This window comes from Balaenoptera borealis (assembly GCF_965194805.1).
Source record: "Balaenoptera borealis genome assembly, chromosome: 11".
Taxonomy (NCBI): domain Eukaryota; kingdom Metazoa; phylum Chordata; class Mammalia; order Artiodactyla; family Balaenopteridae; genus Balaenoptera; species Balaenoptera borealis.
In genome coordinates this window covers 92,576,647-92,601,523 of record NC_138868.1, presented here as the reverse complement: position 1 = coordinate 92,601,523, position 24,877 = coordinate 92,576,647, and the positions used below count along the sequence as shown (strand labels likewise).

General features: G+C 36.6%; 1 protein-coding gene across 2 annotated transcripts in view; it reads left to right on the top strand.

Annotated features, from left to right (window-relative positions):
- DDX10 (DEAD-box helicase 10) overlaps positions 1 to 24,877 on the top strand; it is a 248,912-nt gene that overhangs the window by 6,646 nt on the left and 217,389 nt on the right. For both annotated transcript variants that reach the window (XM_082343478.1, XM_082343479.1), the window contains exons 2-9: positions 1,684 to 1,744; positions 3,536 to 3,666; positions 4,728 to 4,886; positions 5,937 to 6,057; positions 7,387 to 7,576; positions 10,469 to 10,595; positions 13,810 to 13,972; positions 18,926 to 19,010. In XM_082343478.1, the coding sequence (XP_082199604.1) occupies positions 1,684 to 1,744; positions 3,536 to 3,666; positions 4,728 to 4,886; positions 5,937 to 6,057; positions 7,387 to 7,576; positions 10,469 to 10,595; positions 13,810 to 13,972; positions 18,926 to 19,010 (1,037 nt within the window). The remainder of the gene's footprint in view (positions 1 to 1,683; positions 1,745 to 3,535; positions 3,667 to 4,727; positions 4,887 to 5,936; positions 6,058 to 7,386; positions 7,577 to 10,468; positions 10,596 to 13,809; positions 13,973 to 18,925; positions 19,011 to 24,877) is intronic.

Genomic DNA, 24,877 nt, shown 5'->3' with positions numbered 1-24,877 from the left:
GGGCCAGATGGTTTCTGTCACAACTACATAGACAGTATGTAAATGAATGGTTGTAGTTGTGAATATTAAGATAGTGAATATTAAGATAGTGAATATTAAGTTTTGTGGGCCAGATGGTCTCTGTCACAACTACATAGACAGTATGTAAATGAATGGTTGTAGTTGTGCCCCAGTAAAACTGTATTTACAAAAACAGGTAGGAAAAGATTGGGCCTGTGGGCCATAGTCTGCTGACCCTTGTTCTAGACATCAGTGGAGTAAAAAATGTCCTTTTTGTTTCTTTGGTGACCTCTTTCTAAGCGTATAGTGTGCAGTTTTATGTTGTAATGGCTGGTAGAGTACTGGAATAGTTTGTTTCTTCCAGACTTTTCCTTTAGGAGGTTGATAGACTTTAGAAAGATATGCACTCTTTTGTCTGAGTAGCCCACTTTGCCTGTGGGCTGTATCTGTGATGGGGATTAAAGTGTGTGTTGCCCGTCTAGCTCCTGTAAGCATTCTACTTGCTGTGAAAACAGATTTTTAGCTGATAATACCACAAGTGCAGGGTGGACTGCACCTGATTTTAATGTCCGGTTTGGGAGATTACTTACCTCCTAATTTAGGTTCCTTGATAGGACAGGATATTATTTGAATGAAGTTTTCTCCTTCTACTGTTCGTACACTGATTCTGCCTCCTCTCCAGTGTTATCTGGAATGAGTTGTAGGGATTAAGGCAATGTTTTAATAATTATGTTTTCATCATTTGAGGCCAGAGAATAACCCTGTCTGGACTACATTAAGAATCTGTAGACTAAAATGAAATACAGGCTGTCATCCCTTTACTGCCTGGAGTGTAATGTTAATAAATGAACCTTACAAATGCAGCTTCCCCCTTTTGCGAATCATGAATAATTTGGCAGCACATTCCCAGATCTGAGTAGTTCCTACTTTCAGCATCTATGATAAAATAATTCTCCTGAGCATCCGAAATGACATTCAGAAAATTGGGTTTATGCTAATGAAGAACATCAGTGATGAACATTTAGATAATATAAAGTTAAAGGGCAAAATGTTACTTTTTGTGACTTCAGATCATGACAGAGACACTTTCCCTGGTTATTGTTAAATAATACCCCATCTCCAGTATACCCCCAAACGAGTAGTTGTCAGGTTGGGTTTGAAAGGTTTGTGCTAGCAAGATATATTTCTGCACCTAACTTCAAGTTAGTCTCTAAAGTGTGTAAAGAGAAGTTTTCTCATCGTGGTCTGTGGTTTATAGTCATTTTGCCCTTTACTTCCTAGACTGATATTCTTTGAAGGATGGGATGAAGGGAAATTTTCTTCCTAAAATTGACGTGATGATGACTTATTGTATTGTTAACATTTTAGAGGTGTTTGAAGATATTGAAGGTAGGGGTGTGTGTGTGTGTGTGTGTGTGTGTGTGTGTTGAGTGAATGAAGTTTTTTTTTTAACCAGTTGAAATGGTTACAGAGTTATATTTTTGATGATAGCTTCTTCAAGGCATATTTCTTTTCAGAAGGAATGATAGTTTTTACTTAGAAGTGATGATTGAATTCAATCCTGCAGTACCAAGGATGCGCTACACAGCACAATGTAGACAAAAATTAGTTTTGTTGTAAAACAAATGAATTATGCAGTATGTTATTTTGCCTTACCTCACATAGTCCCCTTTTACTTTTCAGATAAATGTAAATGAAATTACAAGATTTTCAGATTTCCCCTTGTCCAAAAAAACACTGAAAGGTAGGTTCATGGTGATCTTGGACATATTGTTGGATTTCTTGATGCTTTTTTTAAATGGAAAAATGTTTAGAGAAAGTTTAACCTGAAAAAAGTCTTATTTTGTGGGACCTAATGAAATTTAAAAGCTTTTGCACAGCAAAGGAAACTATAAACAAGACGAAAAGACAACCCTCAGAATGGGAGAAAATATTTGCAAATGAATCAACGGACAAAGGATTAATCTCCAAAATATATAAACAGCTCAGGCAGCTCAATATTAAAAAAACAAACAACCCAATCAAAAAATGGGCAAAAAACCTAAATAGACATTTCTCCAAAGAAGACATACAGATGGCCAAGGGGCACATGAAAAGCTGCTCAACCTCACTAATTATTAGAGAAATGCAAATCAGAACTACAATGAGGTATCACTTCACACCGGTTAGAATGGGCATCATCAGAAAATCTACAAACAACAAATGTGAGAGGGTGTGGAGAAAAGAGAACCCTCTTTAACAGTTGGTGGGAATGTAAATTGATACAGCCACTATAGAGAACAGTATGGAGGTTCCTTAAAAAACTAAAAATAGAATTACCATATGACCCAGCAGTACCACTACTGGGCATATACCCAGAGAAAACCGTAATTCAGAAAGACACATGCACCCCAGTGTTCATTGCAGCACTATTTACAATAGCCAGGACATGGAAGCAACCTGAATGCCCATCGACAGACGAATGGATAAAGAAGATGTGGTACATATATACAATGGAATATTACTCAGCCATAAAAAGGAACGAAATTGAGTCATTTGTTGAGAAGTGGATGGATCTAGAGACTGTCATACAGAGTGAAGTAAGTCAGAAAGAGAAAAACAAATATCGTATGTTAACACATATATGTGGAACCCAGAAAAATGGTACAGATGAACCAGTTTGCAAGGCAGAAATAGAGACACAGATGTAGAGAACAAACGTATGGACACCAAGGGGGGAAAGCGGGGGGTGGTGGTGGTGGTAGTGGTGGGATGAATTGGGAGATTGGGATTGACATATATACACTAATATGTATCAAATAGATAACTAATAAGAACACGCTATATAAAAAAATAAAATAAAATTCAAAAAGAATCTTATTTTGATATCATGAAAACCTATAGCAAGAAACAGTATTAATTTATTTAAGTTTTACCAATTTGTCATTCTCATTCTTTCTGGACTGATTAAAAAAACAGTAGTAAAAAACCAAGGTGCCAGGGCCTCTGAATAATTAAAATGTTTAAAATAAGCAAGAGAGCAAACAAAAATGTGTCACCTTTTGTATTGATTTTCTTGTGCCACCGGAACAAAATAACACAGACTAGGTGGCTTAAACAACAGAAATTTATTTTCTCATTGTTCTGGAGGCCAGAAGTCTAAGATCAAGGTGCTGGCAGGGGTGGTTTCCTCTGAGGGCCATGATGGAAGTATATGTTCCAGGCCTCTCTCCTTGGCTTACAGATGGTCGCCCTCTGCTGCCTCTTAAAGTAGTTGTCCCTCTGTGTACTCACACCCCTAGTGTTTGTTTTTGTGTCCAAATTTTCCCTTCCTATAAAGACATCAGTCAGATTGGATTTGGGCCCACCCTAATGGGCTCATTTTAACTTAATCACCTCTTTAATCACCTGTGTCTGAATACAGTCACATTCTATGTACTGGGGGTTAGGGGTTCAACATATGAATTCTGGGATTGAGCAGGTGCACAATTCAGCCCATAGTACTGTTCTGCAGGGATGCTCTAAAGTGTCATTTTCTTCCTGTCCATACTGGCAGGTTTGCAAGAAGCGCAGTACCGTTTGGTAACTGAGATACAGAAGCAGACCATTGGGTTGGCATTGCAAGGTAAAGATGTCCTTGGAGCTGCCAAAACTGGATCTGGCAAGACTTTGGCTTTCCTTGTTCCAGTAAGTAGTTTTTTCATGTTGGGTCAGATCCTTTGTTATATGATTTTAAAACATTCTGTGCCTAGATAGAAATAAACAATTATGTGAAGAGTTGTTTCATGTTGGGTTTCCCTGTCTAGAATGCAAGCTTTATCAGACTGGTGCCACATCTGTCTTGTTTTCTACTGTATCCCCCATGTCCTAGCACAGCACCTTGCACATGATGGGCACTCAATAACTTACTGAATGAATGAATTATCGTGTGCCGACAAGCCTGAATTCCTGAAGGATGTAGGGTGTTCCAGGGTGGCAGGTCAGAATGGTTCTTCTCTGCAGTGAGCCCGGTGGCGTGGCAGGGAAGGCTGTTTCTGTACTCACCCTTGCAAACCTGCCAATCGCATTTATACTTGCCACCTGTTTAGGATAAAGCTGAAATTGCTCACTTTAAGGAAATTGGGTCATTCATTGAGAATTTTCCAGGACATTGATATCTATCTTTTATAGCAGTAAAACAATAGAGCCTCTTAGGAATTCACTTATATCTGTTACTCAGTTGGTCTCATAATTTTTAATTCCTGCTAAATAACCAGCTCAGAAAAATCACATTTGATTTTTTGTTCCAAGTGTTAAAAAACCATTTTTCTCTTAAATTCTATTTTTTGTAACAACATCTTTCTACAACTAGAAAATTCAGTCACTGTATAACTACGGCAGTTACACAGAGTTTATTTTAATGTGGTTTCTGTTCAGAAAATGGCGACATATATTTTTCTGAAATCTGTTTTAATGAACTGTGGGCTATACAGACCTTTCACTGATTGCCATCTCCTCATGGCATGTCTCTGGTAGCAGCTGCACTGCCATGGGGCTTCTTTTCCTCTATGACTTGGGGGAGGATGCTTCTGGTGGATAGAAGAAAAAGAAAAAACAAAGCAAACAGTTTCTTCTTTCTGTTTAAGACTCATGACAGGTATGCTTTCTGCTTGGAAGGTGTCTTTGATTTGGGGGGGCAAGGTTGACTCAGGAGTCAAAAAGTTGCTTCTCTGAAGGACTTACTGAACGTGAATTTGTTCTTTTTTGAGGTGCTGGAAGGCTTGTATCGTCTGCAGTGGACCTCAACAGATGGGCTGGGGGTTCTGATTATATCACCTACAAGAGAACTGGCCTATCAGACCTTTGAGGTTCTCCGAAAAGTAGGGAAGAATCATGACTTTTCAGCTGGCCTCATCATTGGCGGAAAGGTTTGGGTTTTTGTCCTTGTCCTTCTTTCTTTCCTTCTATAACTTATTTATGTTGGAGCACTGTGGCGGTTGACTGGGAAGAGGTAGAGATATCATCTAAACAGAGACTGGCCCCCTAGACAGGAGGTGGCAGCATCCTGGTGTGGTCACTATCATCCAGAATATGTTTGTCAGTTTTGCAGGTCCAGAAAGTCTGTTTTGTCAGGGTATCTGGATTGATCAGATTCTCTGAGACTAATTAATTCTAATTAGCCTGTAAATCTATTTGTTAATATTCATTGGAAAAGGTACATTTCAGTATGTAGACTAGTTCCTTTCAATAAAGTATCTAGGAGGTTGAATAATTCAGAACATTGCTGGGTCAGCAGCAGAAGAAAGGAAGGTAGAAGGTAGTTTTGAGGCGTGTTTATTTTAGGTTATAGTAAAGCCTGCTGCCCTACTTCTCTTTCTTCTGGTTTACCTGGACTACTTGTCTCGGCTAGAGTCTCTTCTAGATTGTGAGGAATTCTTGAATTTATATGCAAACATGCACAAAAAAAGGAAGAGTATCACAAGCTCTCACATACTCATGTACCTATCACCCAGCTTTAACATCTAACATTCTGTGGCTCTTGTTTCGAGGAGAGATATTCTAGAATGTGGAGAACTCAGCTCTTGTTTTCAGTCCAGAAGTGCGGTGAGTGGTGTCAGAGAGCCTGTTCAGTGCCCCTGGGTTCTGACTTAAAAGAATGGCTATAATTCTAGTTTTTAAGTAGGTTCTGGCAGACACAGGAGGAAATAAAGACTTGGAGCAGTCACATATTTTTCTTGGCTTCAAAATCCCAGATATGATGAAGAATCTAGAGGAGCTCTGAACTCTTTAGGTCTTCACTAAGGACTTTTATTTAGCCCAGAAATTTGGATGTGCTATATAGAAGGGAGAAATTACATTTATTTCTAGAGTATCTACATTGCTATGATGAAATGCCGCATGCAGATGGCTTGTATAGTTTTGGTACACAGGCTGCTCAGTGATGGGTCTGTGTAATCAAAAGAAACAACTGTTTTCAGGATCTGAAACACGAAGCTGAGAGGATCAATAACATAAATATACTTGTTTGCACACCGGGTCGGCTTCTTCAACACATGGATGAAACGATATGTTTTCACGCTACCAATCTCCAGATGTTAGGTAAGTCTAATATATCTCTAATGAAAAAAATCTCAGGCTTAGGAGCGAGCGCTCATAAATTTTAATGATAGAAATATTTTATTGAATAAATATTGTGACTAAAAATCTGAGAAATAACTTGAAGCAATTTTTTGGCATACAGTTCTAAATCCAGAGAGTACAACTCAGACTTTTTTTTTATATCTTTATTGGAGTATAATTGCTGTACAATGTTGTGTTAGTTTCTGCTGTATAACAAAGTGAATCAGCTACATGTATACATATATCCCCATATCCCCTCCCTCTTGAGCCTCCCTCCCACCCTCCCTATCCCACCCCTCTAGGTCATCACAAAACATCGAGCTGATCTCCCTGTGCTATGCAGCAGCTTCCTACTAGCCATGCATTTTACATTTGGTAGTGTATATATGTCAGTGCTGCTCTCTCACTTCATCCCAGCTTCCCCTTCCCCCTCCCCACGTCCTCAAGTCCATTCTCTACATCTGTGTCTTTATTCCTGCCCTGCCACTAGGTGCATCAGTACTGTTTTTTAAGATTCCATATGTGTGCGTTAGCATACGGTATTTGTTTTTCTCTTTCTGACTTACTTCACTCTGTATGACAGACTCTAGGTCACTCTACCTCATTACAAATAACTCAATTTCATTCCTTTTTATGGCTGAGTAATATTCCATTGTATATATGTGCCACATCTTCTTTATCCATTCATTTGTTGATGGACATTTAGGTTGCTTCCATGTCCTGGCTATTGTAAATAGTGCTGCAATGAACATTGTGGTACGTGTAACTTTTTTTTTTTTTTTTAACATCTTTATTGGAGTATAATTGCTTTACAATGGTGTGTTAGTTTCTGCTTCATGTAACTTTTTGAATTACCGTTTTCACTGAGACCTTTTTTAAATCAAAATAGTCAGAAAGAGATAAGCCCTCTTTTCTATAGGAAATTAGACACCTCAGTATTTGACACTGCTAAGAGTTATCTTTTAAGGTACTTCTACTTATGATGTTACCTAATGTGTATTTTTTTAAATCAACTTCGGAATAATTCTAGATTTATAGAAAAGTTGCTGTGATAGTACAGACGTTCCTCTATACCCTTCCGTCCCTCAGTTTCCCCCAGTGTATAATCTTACATAACTTTGGTATCTTTGCCAAAACTAAGTGATTAACATTGGCATATTTATTTAATATACAGACTTTTTTTCGATTTCACCAGTTTTTCTACGAATTTCCTTTTTGTGTTCTAGAATCCAGTGCAGAATACCATATTGCATTTAGCCTAACGTGTATCTTAAATATTGTTGTTCAACTTGCATTCTCTCTTTTTAGTTCTTGATGAAGCAGATAGAATCTTGGATATGGGCTTTGCTGATACCATGAATGCTATTATTGAAAACCTTCCCAAGAAACGTCAGACTTTGCTTTTCTCAGCTACACAAACCAAATCTGTAAAGGACCTTGCACGCTTGAGTTTGAAAAACCCTGAGTATGTTTGGGTTCATGAAAAAGCAAAATACAGGTATGTACTATTTGAAACCATATTTGATTCAATCACAATCAATGTTCTCTGTTTTTAGATTAAGAATGTGCCATTTCAAATTAATACTACTTTTCTAGAAAATAAAGCGTTATTTTATATTGTTGATTAACTATGCAAAGCATAGTAAGTATACTGGTAAAAATTATTTAAATTCTCTATGCACCTTTAAATGTGTGACTACTCTAATGCAATATTTTCCAAAATGTGGTGTGGGGAACAAATTCTCCCATAAAATAGGGGTGAGGTGGGGAAATGCATACCTAGATAGATAAATAGCAAATGTTGAGTTAAGGTAAAGCAGTGTTCTTCAAGACTTCTCAGAACCTTTAATATTTTCTTGGACATTGTGATTCTTCAAAGCAGTGGGAGATGAATAAAGCTTCCTGCATTTACCGAAATTATTTTGGTACAGAATCATTCTTTTTAGCTGTATTATGTAGGACTAATGTGCTGTGGAACACATTTTATCAACTGCATTAATATTTAGCAAAATACCTTTCTGTTTAAAACATTCCAGCAATGTTTTGTGTTGGTCTCACTAAAACTGGAAAGTAAGGTATGTGTGTCTGTGTGACAGTAAAAGGTGTGTGTGTGTGTGTGTGTGAGAGAGAGAGAGGTGTAAATGGGTTGGGGGAAATATGTTTTAAAGTGTATTTTGATATTATGACTGCTGGAAGTGTATGTATGTTTGGTATGAATCATACGTACATACGTGCAGACTGTGGACATACCTGACTTCCAGAAATGTTTTCCAGTGAATTTAAATTGAATCTGTATTGAAGATCTCAATATGGACTCACCTCTACCATTATCTCTATCTTAACTTTCATTTCTTGCTGTGAAATGTTAGTCTAAAAAGAAATATATTGGGAAAACGCATTGGGTTATCTTCTTGGGAAGTCTTTAAATACAGGGGATATGGGCATTGAGGCCCACCTTGACCTTGTTCAACCAATAGATGTCTAGGATTAAAAAAAGCCTGAGAAGAGGCTAGATTCTATGCTTCCAGGTGATCCTAGTGGATAAACTTTGGAGAATCTGAGTTCTGGTAGCTTTGGTTATTAAGAACTCCTTAGGAATGGGATAGCAAGAGATATTTGAGGTACAGTTTCCTCCTTGGCTTACCATTGAGTAGACACTGGTTTTTGTTTGTAAATTTGTGTCGAGATAGCTATTGAAATTCTTGGTACAATTAATTTGATAATCTAAAGACTGTCTAGGTCTTCTGATTTTATTCTTTGTTCTCTTTGCTGTTTCCTTTCTGCCTGTTTTTATCTTTACCTGACACTAATTTTTCAATCATTAGATGGTCTCTAAAATGTAAATTAATTTTATATATTATCTCTGTTCCCAATTTCTGTAGATAATAGTTGGTCATTATCTGTAGATCATGGAGTTAGTTAGAAAAAAATTAATGCAAAAACTGTTTATTTCATAAATGATTCTTGAAAGCAGTTCCATCATTTATGAAAAAAATGTGACTATCAGAAAACATATTGGAAGACAGGTATTTAGCAACATAATTTACAAAACTGCAGGTTATATGATAATGACTGCAGTACTCTGTAATTTCAAATTCACCAGAAGCACTATAAAAAGCAGATGCTATTGTGAATTTTGTTTAATATCGTTATTGAATTTTCCCCTTTAGCAACTTAACAGTTTGGTTAATATATCCTGAGAGATGATGGTTGAGAATATTTTAAGGCATAAAAGAATATTTACTCTCAAATTACAAAGGACCAGAAAAATCAGGATTGAATCTTTCTGAGTTGTATATCAGAGTATACGTAGAAGAAGTGCACCAGTGTGTTTCCTTTATATTGCTATATGTTGCTCTTTTTTCTCCTCTTTATACAAACAGACACACCCACAGGGTTGCCTGTGTGTGCATGAATGTATATATACCTTCACTCTGATAAATGGTACCAAATTTTATGTACTATTCTTCTTTGCCTCTTTCACTTAACAGTATGCCCTAGAGATCACACCATAGCACTATATATATTCCTCATTCCTTTTTTTGCAGTTGCATGATACATTATTGTGTACAATAGTTCATTACACAAGTTTTCTACTACATATGGGTTGATTTCCATCTTTTTTTTTTTTCTTTGTAAATAATACTGTATCTTTTTGTGTTTTTACCAGATTATTTTTTGGAACAGAATCCTTAAAGTAGGTTTATTAGTTCAAAGAGTAAATGCATGTATGTTTCTCTCCAACATTTTTATTATGAGAAATTTCAAACACGCAGCACAATTGAAAGAATTTTGCAGTGAAAACCCTATACCCATCCCTCTGTATATCAACCCATCTTATTTTTGATGCATTTCAAAGTAATTTGCAGACATCTGTACACTTCCCCTAGATATTTCAGTACACATGTCACTAACTAGAGTTCAGTATTTGTATAAAGATTTTCTTTTTTGATGTAAGATTTACATACAATGCGAACAAATGAACAAATTAAGAGTACATTTACTGAGTTTTGATAAATGTGTATGTCTCTGTAACCTAAGGCCCTGCTAAGAAGTAGAACAGTACCATGTGCCCAGCAAGTTCCCTCATGGCCTTAAGTTGATCCTTGACCCTACCCTTGCAGAGGTGACCCCTGTTTGCATGTATATTTTTGATATATAATCGATAAGGGATTTTGTATGTATTTTGGTCATGTGCTATATTCATTTCCTAAGGGACGGTAGAGAGGTTGTTTTGGGGGGTATGTATGTATGTGTGTGTGTGTATGTGTGTGTCTGAAAAATTTGCTTGAGAGGCATGCCACTGTTAACATTTGTTTTGTTTTTTGGTCTGGATTTCAAAGTTAACAACACGGCATATTTTTAACATTTTCCCTCTTATTTCCATAAGCACCCCTGCCACTTTGGAACAGAACTACATAGTCTGTGAGCTGCCGCAAAAAATAAGTGTGCTGTATTCCTTTTTGAGAAGCCACCTGAAGAAGAAAAGTATTATATTTTTCTCCAGTTGTAAAGAGGTACCTAGTGTTTATTTTTCTTAAGTTATTCGTGTTGAATTGTCCCTTTTAAAATATCAAATTTCTGTTAGAAAATGCTATTTGTCTATTTTAATAGATACAGTGCTAAATGTGGAGGGATTTGTAGATAATGAAAATCTTGCCTCTTCATTTTTAAAGAAACCCATGGATGAGACTGTAAACTCAGTGAGGAAGGGCAGAAGCTGTCCGTTTTTACTTCAGTATTGTTAGCACCTAGCACAATACTGAGAACATAGTAGTCCTCAATACATATTGGTAGAACCAACAATTGAATGGCTAGACTAACTAGAGGTCTTTATAACCTCATGTCTACCTTACCCTCCGTGAATACCGAACTGAATATGCCATTTATTTCCATGCCTCCGTATCTTTGTTCATGCTGGTCTCCCTGCATCCCTCCATCCTAATTCTGGAGGAATATTTCATATCCTTTAAGACTAAGCTCAAATGTTATACCTGAAAGTCCTTTTCTGACACTCCCCAACCCCCTTGTGACAATGAACTGCACCTTCCTCTATCATTCTGTAGTGTTTTGTTTATATCTTTATTTAGTTGATCAGCATTTCTTAAACACTAGTCATATGCTTATAAGTAAGGGATTTAGTGATGTATAAGAAAACTTGGTCTTTTCCCTTAAAGAGAAGAAACTGTGGTTGATTTTGTGTGTCGCTTTTCTTCTACTATATTTCAGATTTCCTGATGACATATAGTTGTTGGTATATAGTAGGTTGATTCTAGATTTATAGCTTTCGCAATAGCTTAGCATGATAAATATGCAGTGAGTTTTCCTCCAGCTTATGGGGAAGATAAGTAGTGGTCTGTTTTTTGGGGAAAGCACAGAACCTCATTATTTTTCCATGTAAAGAATGACTTCAGATTTTTTAGGACTTCTTTTAGATTTTTAGAATTTTATATCTTCTAAAGAAAGGATGTTTTTCGTATCTGTGTACCAGGAAATAATTTTAAGAGTTAATGTTTAAAGTTTTTACTCCGTAATACTCTGCCTTTCCTCTTCACAGTGGGCCAAGTATACTCTGCCCTTTCTTGAGCTATACTCTTTCTATACCTCTTTAGTTCCATGGCTTTAAATGCCATCTGTATTCTAACAACTGCCAAATCTACATCCTAAGCCCTGACTTCTTTTCTGAGCCCCAGACTTGTTTATCCACTTGACTACTATATATTTCCAGTTGGGTGTCTAGAGGGCATCTTAAATTTAACATAGGAAAAGCAGTTTTAAGATTTCCTATCCCTAAGTTCTGCTCCCTCTAACTCTTCCTCATCTCATTAAATGACCGAATCCTTAATTCTTGCTTGTCTTCAATTCATATTCAATCTGTTGACAGTTCTCATTAGTTTTACCACTTCTCACCACCCATCATGCTACAGTGCAGTTTAAACCATGCTTAACTTTCTCTTAGCCTCTTGGTTGATCTTCCATTTTAATAGTTCTTCAATTTCCATATATGCTTTTCTGAGATTGGGTTGCCTGAGTGTACATCTGTGGTCTGGTCTGTGGGCTCTCCTTTCTCATCTCCGCTTTCATGGTAGCCCTTTTAAAAACTTTACAAAGGAAAAGCAGGAGTCCCTCTATCCCTAGTCTTACTGGTGCATTGTCTCAGGATCAGAGAACCTTCCTAACACTAGAATATTGTTTGAGAAAGTGAGTAACTTTAATTTTGGAGTAACAAGTCATTTTGCAATTTAGGTGGTTTCCCATTCTTTACTTTCAACAAAATCCGAAGGAAGACTTAATGGAGTTATTAGCTGATAGATAAAATTATTTGTGATCTATCATCATGTTTTTGACATATTTTATAGGAGTTCAAAAAGTTAAGGTCCCTTCCAGTCCATTTTCTATATTTTCATGAAGAGATTTTCTTAACACCTGTGTTAGAGAAATAGGAATAAAATGATGCTGTACTCTGCCTCAGTCTAGCAACCAGTGGTATTCATTTATAAGTACGTAAACTAAAGAAAAATAAAACTAAAGCAACAGCTCTATCTACTCTCATATATTAAGAGAGATATTTATAATAGAATTTTATTTTTTATGTTTAACAGTTTTTTAAATCAAATTTTAACATTTTTTTGTTTTGGCCAGTTCTGTACTAATAATTGTAATAGTAGCTGAGTCTGAGAACTTTTAATGCAGCTTTACGGCTACAGGAAATTAAAATTAAAACTTACATATAGATAGTTTTTTTTTTTTTTTTTTTTTTTAAATTTTATTTATTTATTTTATTTATGGCTGTGTTGGGTCTTCGTTTCTGTGCCAGGGCTTTCTCCAGCTGTGGCAAGCGGGGGCCACTCTTCATCGCGATGCGCGGGCCTCTCACTATCGCGGCCTCTCTCGTTGCGGAGCACAGGCTCCAGACGCGCAGGCTCAGTAATTGTGGCTCACGGGCCCAGTTGCTCCGCGGCATGTGGGATCTTCCCAGACCAGGGCTCGAACCCGTGTCCCCCGCATTGGCAGGCAGATTCTCAACCACTGCGCCACCAGGGAAGCCCACATATACATAGTTTTGTTGTAGAAAATCACAAATTGTGATAAAGTGATCAATAGACTTTCGAGCATAAAACAAGATAAAATTCTGTGAGGTCAGGAAATAGAAATATGAATTCAAGGAAGAAAAGAAATGATGTAAAATTTTTCTGTTAAGGAAGAGGTTCGTCACATTTTGTTAGTAATCTTCCTTTTTTAAACACTTTGTTTTAGAGCAGTCTTAGGTTCGCAGCAAAATTGAGGGGTCCTGCCCCACACATGCGTAGCCTTCCCCATTATTTTTATATATTTTTAAATAACTGGTGGTGGATATCATATTGCTGTGCTATTTAGAATCAATTGGATACATTTATAAGAGGTAAGTCTTTATTTTAAAATATATTTAAATATACCAGAAATTACATTCTTTGCAACCACTTAAATTTGGAAAAATGTCAGATACTAACTTAAAAATGTAAGGAGGGCATATGTTTTTCAAAATTCTTTTAGGAAATAATGTGAGCAGAAATGTTCAAAGACCACAGCTTTGTTTGAAGACCACAGCTCTAGACTACATTTCCCTTTCTGTGCTCTGTACTTTAATTGATGAACCTGTGCTCTGTAATGCATTTTTCTGTTCATCTTGCAAGCTTACTTCCTGCTGCTACCCAGAAGTACTACCAAAATCATTTTTCTGTAAATGCCTAGGTTCAGTATCTGTACCGAGTATTCTGCCGGCTACGTCCTGGCATTTCTATCCTCGCCCTGCATGGTCGACAGCAGCAGATGAGAAGAATGGAAGTCTATAATGAATTTGTTCGCAAGAAAGCTGCAGTACTCTTTGCTACTGATCTTGCAGCCAGGGGGCTGGGTAAGAAAACTTCTTTTGAGAAAATATTCTGTGATCATGGGCTTATAAATGGGTGTATTCCGGTAATTAAAATAGTTTGACTCAAATAATTGGGCTTTCTTATTTTATAAAAGAAAATTAAGTAAATTGATAACTGGGATGATTAACACTAAGGATATGTCAGTGAAAATTTTTATGATGTCTTCATCTTTTGTGCTCTTATTGTTTCATGATAGTAATTACATCGTAGAATCCGAGGAGCCTACAGGATCAAAGGAGAATTAAAAATTTAAAGATGTGAAAAAAAATTGTTTCTTTGAAAATTGGAAACTTTGACAAATACTATAACTTACTTAACAAGAAAAATCAGTGAAGTCCATCTTTTCTCCAACCATTCTAATTTTTATTTTAAAATCATTACATTTAATGTGTTTAAACTTTCAAAAAGCCATTATAGTATCATACAACTGATGGCTTTGTGGGGGTGGGATGGGGTATGGAAGTAATTACAGAGGATAACTAGTTTAGAGGCAAGAACAAAAGATAAGGATAAATAAGTGGTAATTTGAATTCTTCAAACACCTAATTTTATTGCATTAATTATTATGGTAGATTTTAAACATACACAGAGATTGAGTCTAAAGTACCGTCATATACATATTACCCAGTTTGAGCAGTTATCTTTCTCATGACCACCCACTTAGCTCCCCGACTTCCGTCCCTCTGGGAGTATTTTAAAGCATATCTCAGTCATCATAAAGTTCATTCCCATGTGACTGGCAGCAGTAGTCAAGTATGCATATTTTTAAAGCTCTCTAGGCTATTTTCTCAGGTCCACAATAACTCATTCCAACTACCCTCCCCCACCCCCTGCCCCTCATCACTGTTTTGAATGTACCGTTTTGAAACATTTTAGTTATGTTTGTATATACTTATATTACACTCTGATTCCACCCTTCCCCTCCCGATTTTTGAACCTAAAATAGTTTAGGTCAAAATAAGCAATTAATTATATTGCATATATAACATGTATTCTGTATATTGATATATCACAATGAACAGGTATTACTATTTTGTCATATTTTCCTTGCAGTTTGTTAAAGAAACCAAATATTTAGTAGATGTAGTTGAAATCCTTTTTGTACCCTTTCCCAGTCTCACTATTTTCCCTCTCCTCCTTTCCCTAGACATATTTACTGTCATATAGTTGGTAGGTAACCTTTTAATTGAAGGCTCTTCACTTCTTGTCTGTGATAGAATTCAGGGTGTCTGTGAACTTAGATGGGGAAAAAATTACATATATTCACTAACCTTTAATTGAGATTTAGCATTTCCTTCAATTATAAATGTAAGCAGCGAACTGTTGTGGTAGTACCTGTAACTTTGTCATCAATTGAAAATCATAGATATTTTCATTTTACATTACATTTTCTGTAGATATCTTGGAATGTTTACACTTAGTACTATTTTGATATTATGGTAGTTATTAGATATACAGCTAGGTTGTGTTATTTAATATGTTAGTAAATAAGCATATATATTGCTATATAAAAAATTCAATAAAAATGTTTATTTCATTATAATTGTTTTCTCTTATAATCCTATATGTTTTACTTTATGCGTTTAAAAAATATTCTGAAAAGGGGTTCATAGGTTTTAACTATGGCACAAAAAGTGTCAAGAATCTCTCTTCTACTTTATTTTAAAAAGCTTATATGAATGTATTCATGAGCAATATATAGTATTATGTGTTTATGAAGTGTATAAAATAATATTATACATACCAGTCTATGACTTGCTTTCCAAGGCTTTCCATGTCAGTGTATAAAGTTCCAGTGTATTTATGTAGCATATCTCATAGTATGTCCAGGAATTTCTTTAGAGTACACCAGTATCTTTTAAAAACTTTATCCTTAATTTTTCTCAGTTTTATTTCTTAGTGAATAATATGCGATATGGGTAAAAATGAATTATGAGACATATAGCAAGCCCTGCTCTACCCCTCCTCACTCTCCAGAAGCCATTATTTCTCTTGGTATTTAGCTTCATATTTCTAAGTACATTTCTTATATCAAGTTAATGATTGAGTTAAAATTAGTTTTGTGTTTCCTGTTCTAACTTTCCTCAAATGTTCCAGCAGATGTCACATGCCTAGTTTCCTAACAGTTCAAACACAGTCTGTTTCTTTTTCCCTTGGGATCTCCTTGTTGCAGCCTTTTAAAAGTCTTCAGCTCTAATCTGGACTGGTTGCTCCATAAGCCTGATGCACGTTTGTCATCATGAGACTTTTCATTTGGGTCTTCATTGCTGCGCGTGGGCTTTCTCTAGTTGTGGCGAATGGGGGCTACTCTTCGTTGCAGTGCACGGGCTTCTCACTGTGGTGGCATCTCTTGTTGCGGAGCACAGGCTCTAGGCGCGGCTTCAGTAGCTGTGGCTCGCGGGCTCTAGAGCGCAGGCTCAGTAGTTGCGGCGCACGGGCTTAGTTGCTCCGCAGCATGTGGGATCTTCTCAGACCAGGGATTGAACCCTTGTCCCCTGCATTGGCAGGCGGATTCTTAACCACTGCGCCACCAGGGAAGTCCCCTTTCTCTTTCTTGATTTATTATTATTATTGTTTTTTAAACTAAAGCTCATTCTTTAATAGCTTCCTAAGTAAGAGTGCATGGGAGGTACATTTTTTGAATTGTTGCATATCTGATAATGTCCTATTCTTGAATGATAGTTGTATTGAGAATAGAAATCTAGGTTGAAATAATTTTCTCTTAGAACTTTGCAGATAGTGCTCCATTGTCTTACAGTAGTCAGTATTATGTTGAAAAGACCTTTGCCTTTCTGATTCTGTTTTTTTGTAGCCCCCTTTTCTTTTTCTGGCTGTTCTTAGTATTTTCTGTTTATCTATGGAGTCCTGAAATTTTATGATAATGTGCCTTAGTGTGAGGTCCCATTTGTTGTATAGGCATTCAGTATATTTTTTCAATCTAGACCAGCAGTGTTCAATAGAATTTTCTTTGATCACTGAAATGTTCTATGTCTGCACTGTCTAATACTATAGCTACTAGCTACACGTGACAATTGACCACTTAAAATGTGTCCAGTGCAATGAGGAAAGACTGAGTTATTAATACTATTAAATTTTAAACTTGAATACCTTCCGTATTGAGCAGCACACAATAGGGACTCATGTCTTTCAGTTGCAGGAAATATACTTCTGAATTACTTCTTTGGTGATTTGGTTAAATAAATATTCAGTATTTGTTTTGAGTATGTAATTACTGCTTACTAATGGGGAATTTGTGTACTTAGCTTGTTTCCTTTCTCATACCTTTTTTATAACATTTTCCCATTCCCCCCTTATTTTCTCTTTCTGGAAGAGTATTTGACCTCTTTGATCAATCCTCTAGTTTTCCTGTTTCTTCTGTTGCCATTTCATTGTCTTTTTCTTGTTATTTCTGGGGGATTTCTTGATTTTATATTTCAACTTTTCTGATTAAAATTTTAATGAAGTACCAAGAGTTCCTTTTTTATAGCCTCTTACTCTTATTTGATGGATGCAGTGTTTTAGCTCTCTGAAGATATTAGGTTAAAGTTCTCTTCACATTGTTTCTGTTTCTGTTGAGTTTCATTTTTACTCTTTTATCTGTCTCTTCATTTTTGAGACTTTTCCCGATTGTCTGCAATTGACTGTCTTTTATTATATTTAACAGTGAGGCATCAAAAAGCTTATTTGAAGTGATTTGTATGTGGATGAGGCTTGTTGACTAACAGCCTTCATTGCCAGGGGATTTAGACGGAGTTGGTCATCTTGTGGAAGACCAAGATGTCAAAGTGTATTCTTTTTGAACATTCAGTCTCTCCAGATAAGAATACTTCAACCTCTTGAGCAGAAGAAGGATTAAGCTTGCTGCTGGCTCTCTAGAAGCCTGGCAAGGAAGTGGACATAGAGGGCTCCCAGGATTCAGACTTACACTCAGTACCCCTGTTTTCACTCTGGCTCTGGTGCCTCTTTTTTCCACTCTCTCTGGTGTCTTGGCTTGAAGCCTTTCTCGAGAATAAGACTCTCGCTTTTCTTCAGGAGACCCAGAGTATAGGATCCAGGAGGGGACCTGAGGATCTGAGTGCTACTTTCAACCTATCTTCCTTTTTACAACCCTGAAATATATCCTTGCCTTCTGAGGTACCTGGTTACTTCAAGTCCCAAGGGAGAGAATTGTTCTAAATATCTTTTTTCTGTTTTTCTTGGGTTATGCCCATTTAAATAGATTCAGCCCTTTTGAATAGCTTGTATAACTTGGTCGTAGTTTTTATGCTCATAGGTATCCATAGGTATCATTATCTTCCCAAATCTTTCTCTTTTTCTTTTTCCTTCCTTCCTCCCTCCCTCCCTTAGCTTTTTTCTCTGTGATAGACATTGATCTGAAATCCTTATGGCAAAATCCGTAAATGACTAAAGGTAGTTTTCTTAAGTTGTTGAGACCAGGATCTCTGGGAATGAATGGAAACTTTTGCAGCCAGAAATAAATAGGAAGTAATTATTGCTAGGAAATGGGGAGAGGGGTTTAAAAAGACATCATTAATTTGAATGGAGATGGAAATAGCAGGAAAAGTAAATTTTCATTAAAATTTATAAACCAGTTTCATAGTTCACTGGGAGCTCATGAGAAGTGGTTCTTTTAGGTTATTAACTATCAGGATATTTCATTATTTGTGTGACACAAAGCAGTCTGTCTCCTCTGTCAGATACAAAATGATCTTCACATTCAAACACTGTCATTAATTTTAGTTCAGTTTGTCAAAGAAGAGAAGTGTTTATTATCTCTCAGTTCATGCAATTAATTTTATTTTTAATAGTGTCCACAGATGATATCTATCAGTTTGATGTGATGGAAAGCCCTGGCAAGCAATATTATAAAATAAAAATAGTGCAGCAGGAAGATCTTGTAACTGGTTTTTCAACTTGATATTCCTTCTGTACAGATTTCCCAGCTGTGAATTGGGTTCTTCAGTTTGATTGTCCAGAGGATGCCAACACATATATTCACAGAGCAGGTAGAACTGCCAGGTAGGTGTGCCGGCCTATTTCTTTGCTTTTGGTTTTATCTCAGCAAAAAAGCATGCTTTCTGAACTGTGTACAAACAAAGAATGGAGGAATTCAGGTAAGTGACTGATGGTTTGACATTTTTGTGTTGTTGGTTGCTAGCAAGTGGACAGCTCTTGCTAAGTGATTATGGCCGAGACTTGATCATGAGGGCTGAGAAAAATCCATGAAGATCTTCCTTTAGTGTTTTTGTTCTAACTTTCTTCCCTTACTAAGCTTTTCATTAGAACTGCTCACTGAACATCATCTCTTTGATGAGGTATAAGACTGTTTATTCAGTCTCTGTTTTCAGATGACAAAACTTGAGTGTTTTGAGCAGTTAAACATTTTGTTTGAAAATCCATAGAGCCAGGATTTGAACCAAGGCAGTCTGACTCCTGTAGTCTAGATCTGTGCTCTTACCTTCTCTGGTATAGGTTCTAATAAGAGACAAGGTGGTTTTGAGTCACAGATTTCTCTTTTCCTTTTTTCTAGTGTGGGAATTAGAGGCATTGCTGGAGGCCGCTCCCAGATACTCCCTTTTCACCACCCCCCACCCCCAGTAAAAGTATCCTGTGTTTGCTCATGAATGTGGGGGAGCTGTTTGGAAAAGAATATAGCAAAGTCATTTGGGAGGAAAGGGCATAGAAAGGTATATGAATGAATGAAAAGGATAACATGCTACGTCATTGCTATTGAGGTTGCAGTGAAGTTGGGAGATGTGTGCTGCAGGTAGAATTATAAATGTTAGCATCTTTCTGGGTAATATTTGGTAGTACTTATCAAAAGCCTTAGAGTTCTTCCTTTTGCTTCAGTAATTCCACGTCCAGAAATTGATCTTAATAAAGTTTCTGTAAAGGTGTTCATCTTACTGACATTTGTAATGGTTAAGAATTGGAAATAACCAATTAAGTGTTAGACCCAAAATCACTAAGTATATGGCAGAAACAGAACTAGAATTCAGATCTTTTGACCCCGGATTTCATTCTTGTTCACTAAGTAACCATTCATGAAAGACCAACCACGTGTGAGGTACTGGATTAGGCCTGGTGTGAGCTTCTGCATGAAAATAAGATATAGTGTCCATTCCATTAAGGACGTTTTAGTACCTTGAAAACAGTCTATAGTAGAGGCATATACAGTATTAGAGGTATTGACAGAAGTTTTATGGAGCTACAGCGGAAGTAGAGAAGAAAACTTCACAGAGGAGAAACAGTTGGGTTCAGTTTTGATTGGCAGATACAAGTTCTTGGGAGGCAACTTGATACAAGATATTTCTTCCTCTGTTAACTATGTGCTATATAATATATCTTTCTGTATTTTAACTCAGACTCAAATCCCATCTACTCTTTTTTTAAAAAATTTAATTAATTAATTTATTTATTTATGACTGTGTTGGGTCTTCGTTTCTGTGCGAGGGCTTTCTCTAGTTGTGGCAAGCGGGGACCACTCTTCATCGTGGTGTGCGGGCCTCTCACTATCGTGGCCTCTCTTGTTGTGGAGCACAGGCTTCAGACGCGCAGGCTCAGCAATTGTGGCTCACAGGCCTAGTCACTCCGCGGCATGTGGGATCTTCCCAGACCAGGGCTCGAACCCGTGTCCCCTGCATTGGCAGGCAGATTCTCAACCACTGCACCACCAGGGAAGCCCCCCATCTACTCTTGATAATTTTTTTTGAGAGAGGGACTACTAGAAAATACAAGAGTTCTATGTGTCCATATCGTAAAATGTGATCCTTTCCATAAGCATCTCCAAACACTGAACCCCTAGTCAGTTGTAAAACATTGTTCCCTAAAGTTAAGGAGTGGTCTGTGTGCCATGCAGTACTGCAACCACTTGCAACATGTGGCTATTTAAATTTCAATTAAGTAAAATTAAATTAAAATAAAAATACAGTTTCTCAGTCACACTAGTCACATTTAAACTGCTAATACCACATCTTGAACAGAGCAGGTATAGAACATTTCCATCATTGTGAAAAGTTCTATTGAATACTACTGGTATATGTTTAAAATACATTTTGCTTAAAATTGTTGCACCAAAGAACCATAGATTCATATAATAAAACCATAAAATAGAAAATCATAAAGACGTTAGAGCTGAAAGTAATCTGGATTCACTCATTCATTTGTTCTATATGGATTTAACAAATACATATTAAGTGCCAGGCATTGTACATAGTAGGAGATAAAACGAGCAAAACAGACATGATTCCTGACCTCGTTCATCTTGAAACCTAGAGGGAATACAGGCAATAAAATGCATAATTTCAGTAGAATGTGATTGATTATTTACTCCTATCTCTAATTTTGTTGCAGTCATGAGAACGCATGGCAACTCTCTTAGGTTTACACATGCAAAGAGAAATAGACATTTTTGTCTCCTGAGAGGTTATAATCTTTCTGAGTCACAAAAACCCCCCTACTAACTAAAGTTTTCTTTCAGAGATTTCTGTAGGTTTTTGAGGTGTGAGCTTATTAACAGGCATTTTTACCTCACATAGATTCAAATATGAGGTTCTTCAAATGTGGGTACATTTCGTTTAAAAAAGAAAATTGGAAACAACGTGAATAATAATCACAATAAGGTTGTGATTGGTTATGATGGACTATCTCTTTGGTTTTACATTTTCTTTCTCATCAAAACTGCATGAGTATTTATAATATGGATGTCAGTGAGACATTAATGCTTAATGATGGAAGAGATACGAACTGTTGGTTTAAATGGACCAAGTTACTTCTGATTATTAAGCCACCAACTTCTATTTAATGAGTTCCCAGGGAGGGCAGGATCTTTAAGACCCAAGATTTAAATCCTCATCTAGGGACTTCCCTGGTGGTCCAGTGGTAAAGAATTCGCCTTGCAATGCAGGGGGCACGGGTTCGATCCCTGGTCTGGGAAGTAAGGTCCCACATGCCGTGGGGCAACTAAGCCCGCTTGCCACAACTGCTGAGCTCGCGTGCCTTGAGTAGAGAGCCTGCGTGCTGCACACTACAGAGCCCTCGCGCCCTGGAGCCTGTGCGCCACAACTGGAGAAGAGAAAAAACCCACACGCAGCAACTAGAGAGAAGCCCGTGCACCGCGACAAAGAGTCTGTGCACTGCAACGAAGAGCCCGTGCGCCACAACGAAAGATCCCACATGCCTCAACGAAGATTCCGCATGCCGCAACTAAAAGACCTGATGCAGCCAAAAATAAATAAAATAAATAAATAATAAATAAATCTTAAAAAAAAAAAAAGAAATCCTCATCTGAGCAAAGTCTGTCATTCGCCAGCAGGCTTGCTTTTCTACCTGCCCTGCACCCATTTCAGCCAGTGGCCTCAAGTTTGAATGTGTCCTCTATCCTTTGCTTATCTAGGAAGTCCCTTTGGAGTTGAGTCTCTTAAATTTCTTTGTATCTACTGTTCTTGGATGGCTTTAAAGGGAAAAAGTTTTTTTGTTTGTATTTGGTCAATTTTGTTGTTGTTTCAGTTGAAGTGGAGGTTTTTCCTGTTCTACAGCCTAACAGGGTATAGAGCTCCTTCTTCCTATAATTTTCTAATTTTCATAAACTGTTTTAATGTTTAAACATTTTTCGATTGATTCAGATTTACCCTGTGGGCTGTTAAACATGGGCTATGATCAAAATGTACTCATTTAAATTAAATGCATTTCTTTTGACCAGCATGAAGAAGGAAAGGAGAGATTAGTACAATAGTGAAAGATAAAACTATTTAACAGTAGGATTGTACTAGAGGATTCAAAAGTAAGTCTTTTTTATTGTAATTAATTATATAATTTGAGCAAGTAATAGAGTTAGAACTAGGCTCTGTGTATGATTTCATTGTACATTCAGACAGACTTGTCTTTAGACTGGTAACCTTTTGGTTTCTAGTGGGATCTAAGTAAATGGAACATAGGTAGAACAGCAGCTTTGTTTTCCATTTTGTAAGAAGGTACATGGTGCATCAGAGGTCTTTGTGTTGGGTACATGTTTGGATTATCTTTCATAGTGACATATTTAGAGAAGTCATTAGTAGTGGTTGGTGGAATTAATATTTCACCACTGTTTAATTCTCCTCAGTAAATGTGTAGCATGTATGAATTTGTACATGTATCTGTGCACACATTTGCATTTCGTGGCCCTGTGGGCCTCTGGATAGGTGAGGTTGGTGGATATCATCTATCATTAGTGTATTGGACCAGGCCAGACAGGCTTTTTAGATGTGCCAATGGTGTGGGCATGGACAGGTTAAACTGATTCCTTTATAGAATACATTTAGCAGTATTTTAAAATTATTCATCCTATATGAAGATTATTTGACATCTCAGTATATCAGGAAAAGTTTCAAGAAGGGGAAATATTTCAGGGTGCTTGGTTCTTGGAGAAGTCGTTAAAAATCTTATGTAGTTGAACATGCCATGGTAAGCATTAAATTGGTTTTAATGACTGTGGAGGTGAAGAGGAGGTACAACATCACAATGATTGTGTTTGAAGAGAGAATACCAATTTAAAAAACTATTATAATGTAGTTTCTAATATGGTCATTAATTTTTAAAGTACAAGCCTGTTTGACTCTTTGTAACCAATTAAAAATATTTTGAATTGACTGTTTAGATGCATAGTTAGTGGAAAGGTTTAGGATATGTAATGCTTATTTTTTCTTTGTCAGTCTAATAAAAAAAAGAACCAAACTGCAAAAAGTTAAAAGTTACCATTAATGGGCTTAGAGATAATTAGAAAGTTTTGTGGGCCATCAGACTGGATAATTGAATTGAATAAAAGCTAAATTAAAGTTCTAAACTAATTAAAATCCTGTGTATATGCTGTAATTAAAACTAGGTTGCCAGATAGTGCTTGCTTTTGGAAGTGAACTATACTATATAAATATAGAGAAATGAATTCACTGCTTTGTGGCAGAATAGCTAAGGTTTGGGGAATCTGTTTTTTTCCTTTCTCTGTTTTAGCTAAAAATAAAGGGTGGTTTAGGTACTTGTTGCCTTAAGTGCTTTATTCTGTTTTAATTTATTCACCTATTTAAAATTCTTTTGATCTTTAGCAATTGAGAGAAATTTCTGTTTTCTTAAATATCCACACCCCTTTTAACAAAATGATCTCGTTTAGGAGACAAATGAGGCAAGGAATATGAATATAGTTTTTTAAAGCCGTGTTCTGTGATACATTCTACCACTTAAAAGCGAATGTCTTTAGGGCTTGTAGTTTTTAGTACTCATAAAACCAAGCTCTTCTATTTCTTATAAAAATGCTCAGTTGAAAATAAAAAGGATTTGGGAATGGAAAGTCCTTACATATCAGATACTCCTAATTTTTAAAATGCTTTTATTTGGGCAGTAGGGGTCTGTGGGTGGAAGACGGGAGCTTATATATAACTGTGTATATTTAAACAGTTGGGAGTTTATATATAAGAGTTGGGACTTTATATATGTAACTGCTTGGTTTTCCAGAGTAGTGGTAAAATTCCAGCAGTATTTCAACTGAGCCTTATTTGCCTGGCTGCATTTTGTGGATCTCAGATTTTGTGGGAGATTTAGGTAGCAAAATGTGATTCCAGTAGGGGGCAGCAGAGGCCAGTCCTTTGCATTGCACACTGGCTTACATCAGTTTAGATTAACAACAGCAAATATGAAGATGGGAAGTAGTTAAAATTTCTAATGTGATAACTTGTGCAGAGTTCATGGTTTGTGGTAAATACTAGTACTTTATGGAATAGATAATGAGAATTTTTTAAGTAGTGTCTTTAATTGGTTTGTAAATTGAAATAATAAAAGTGAAAAGACAATTTCCATGAGCATTAATTTACTGAAACATACTGTGTATATCTTAGGTATAAGATAGGAACAGTCTTTGC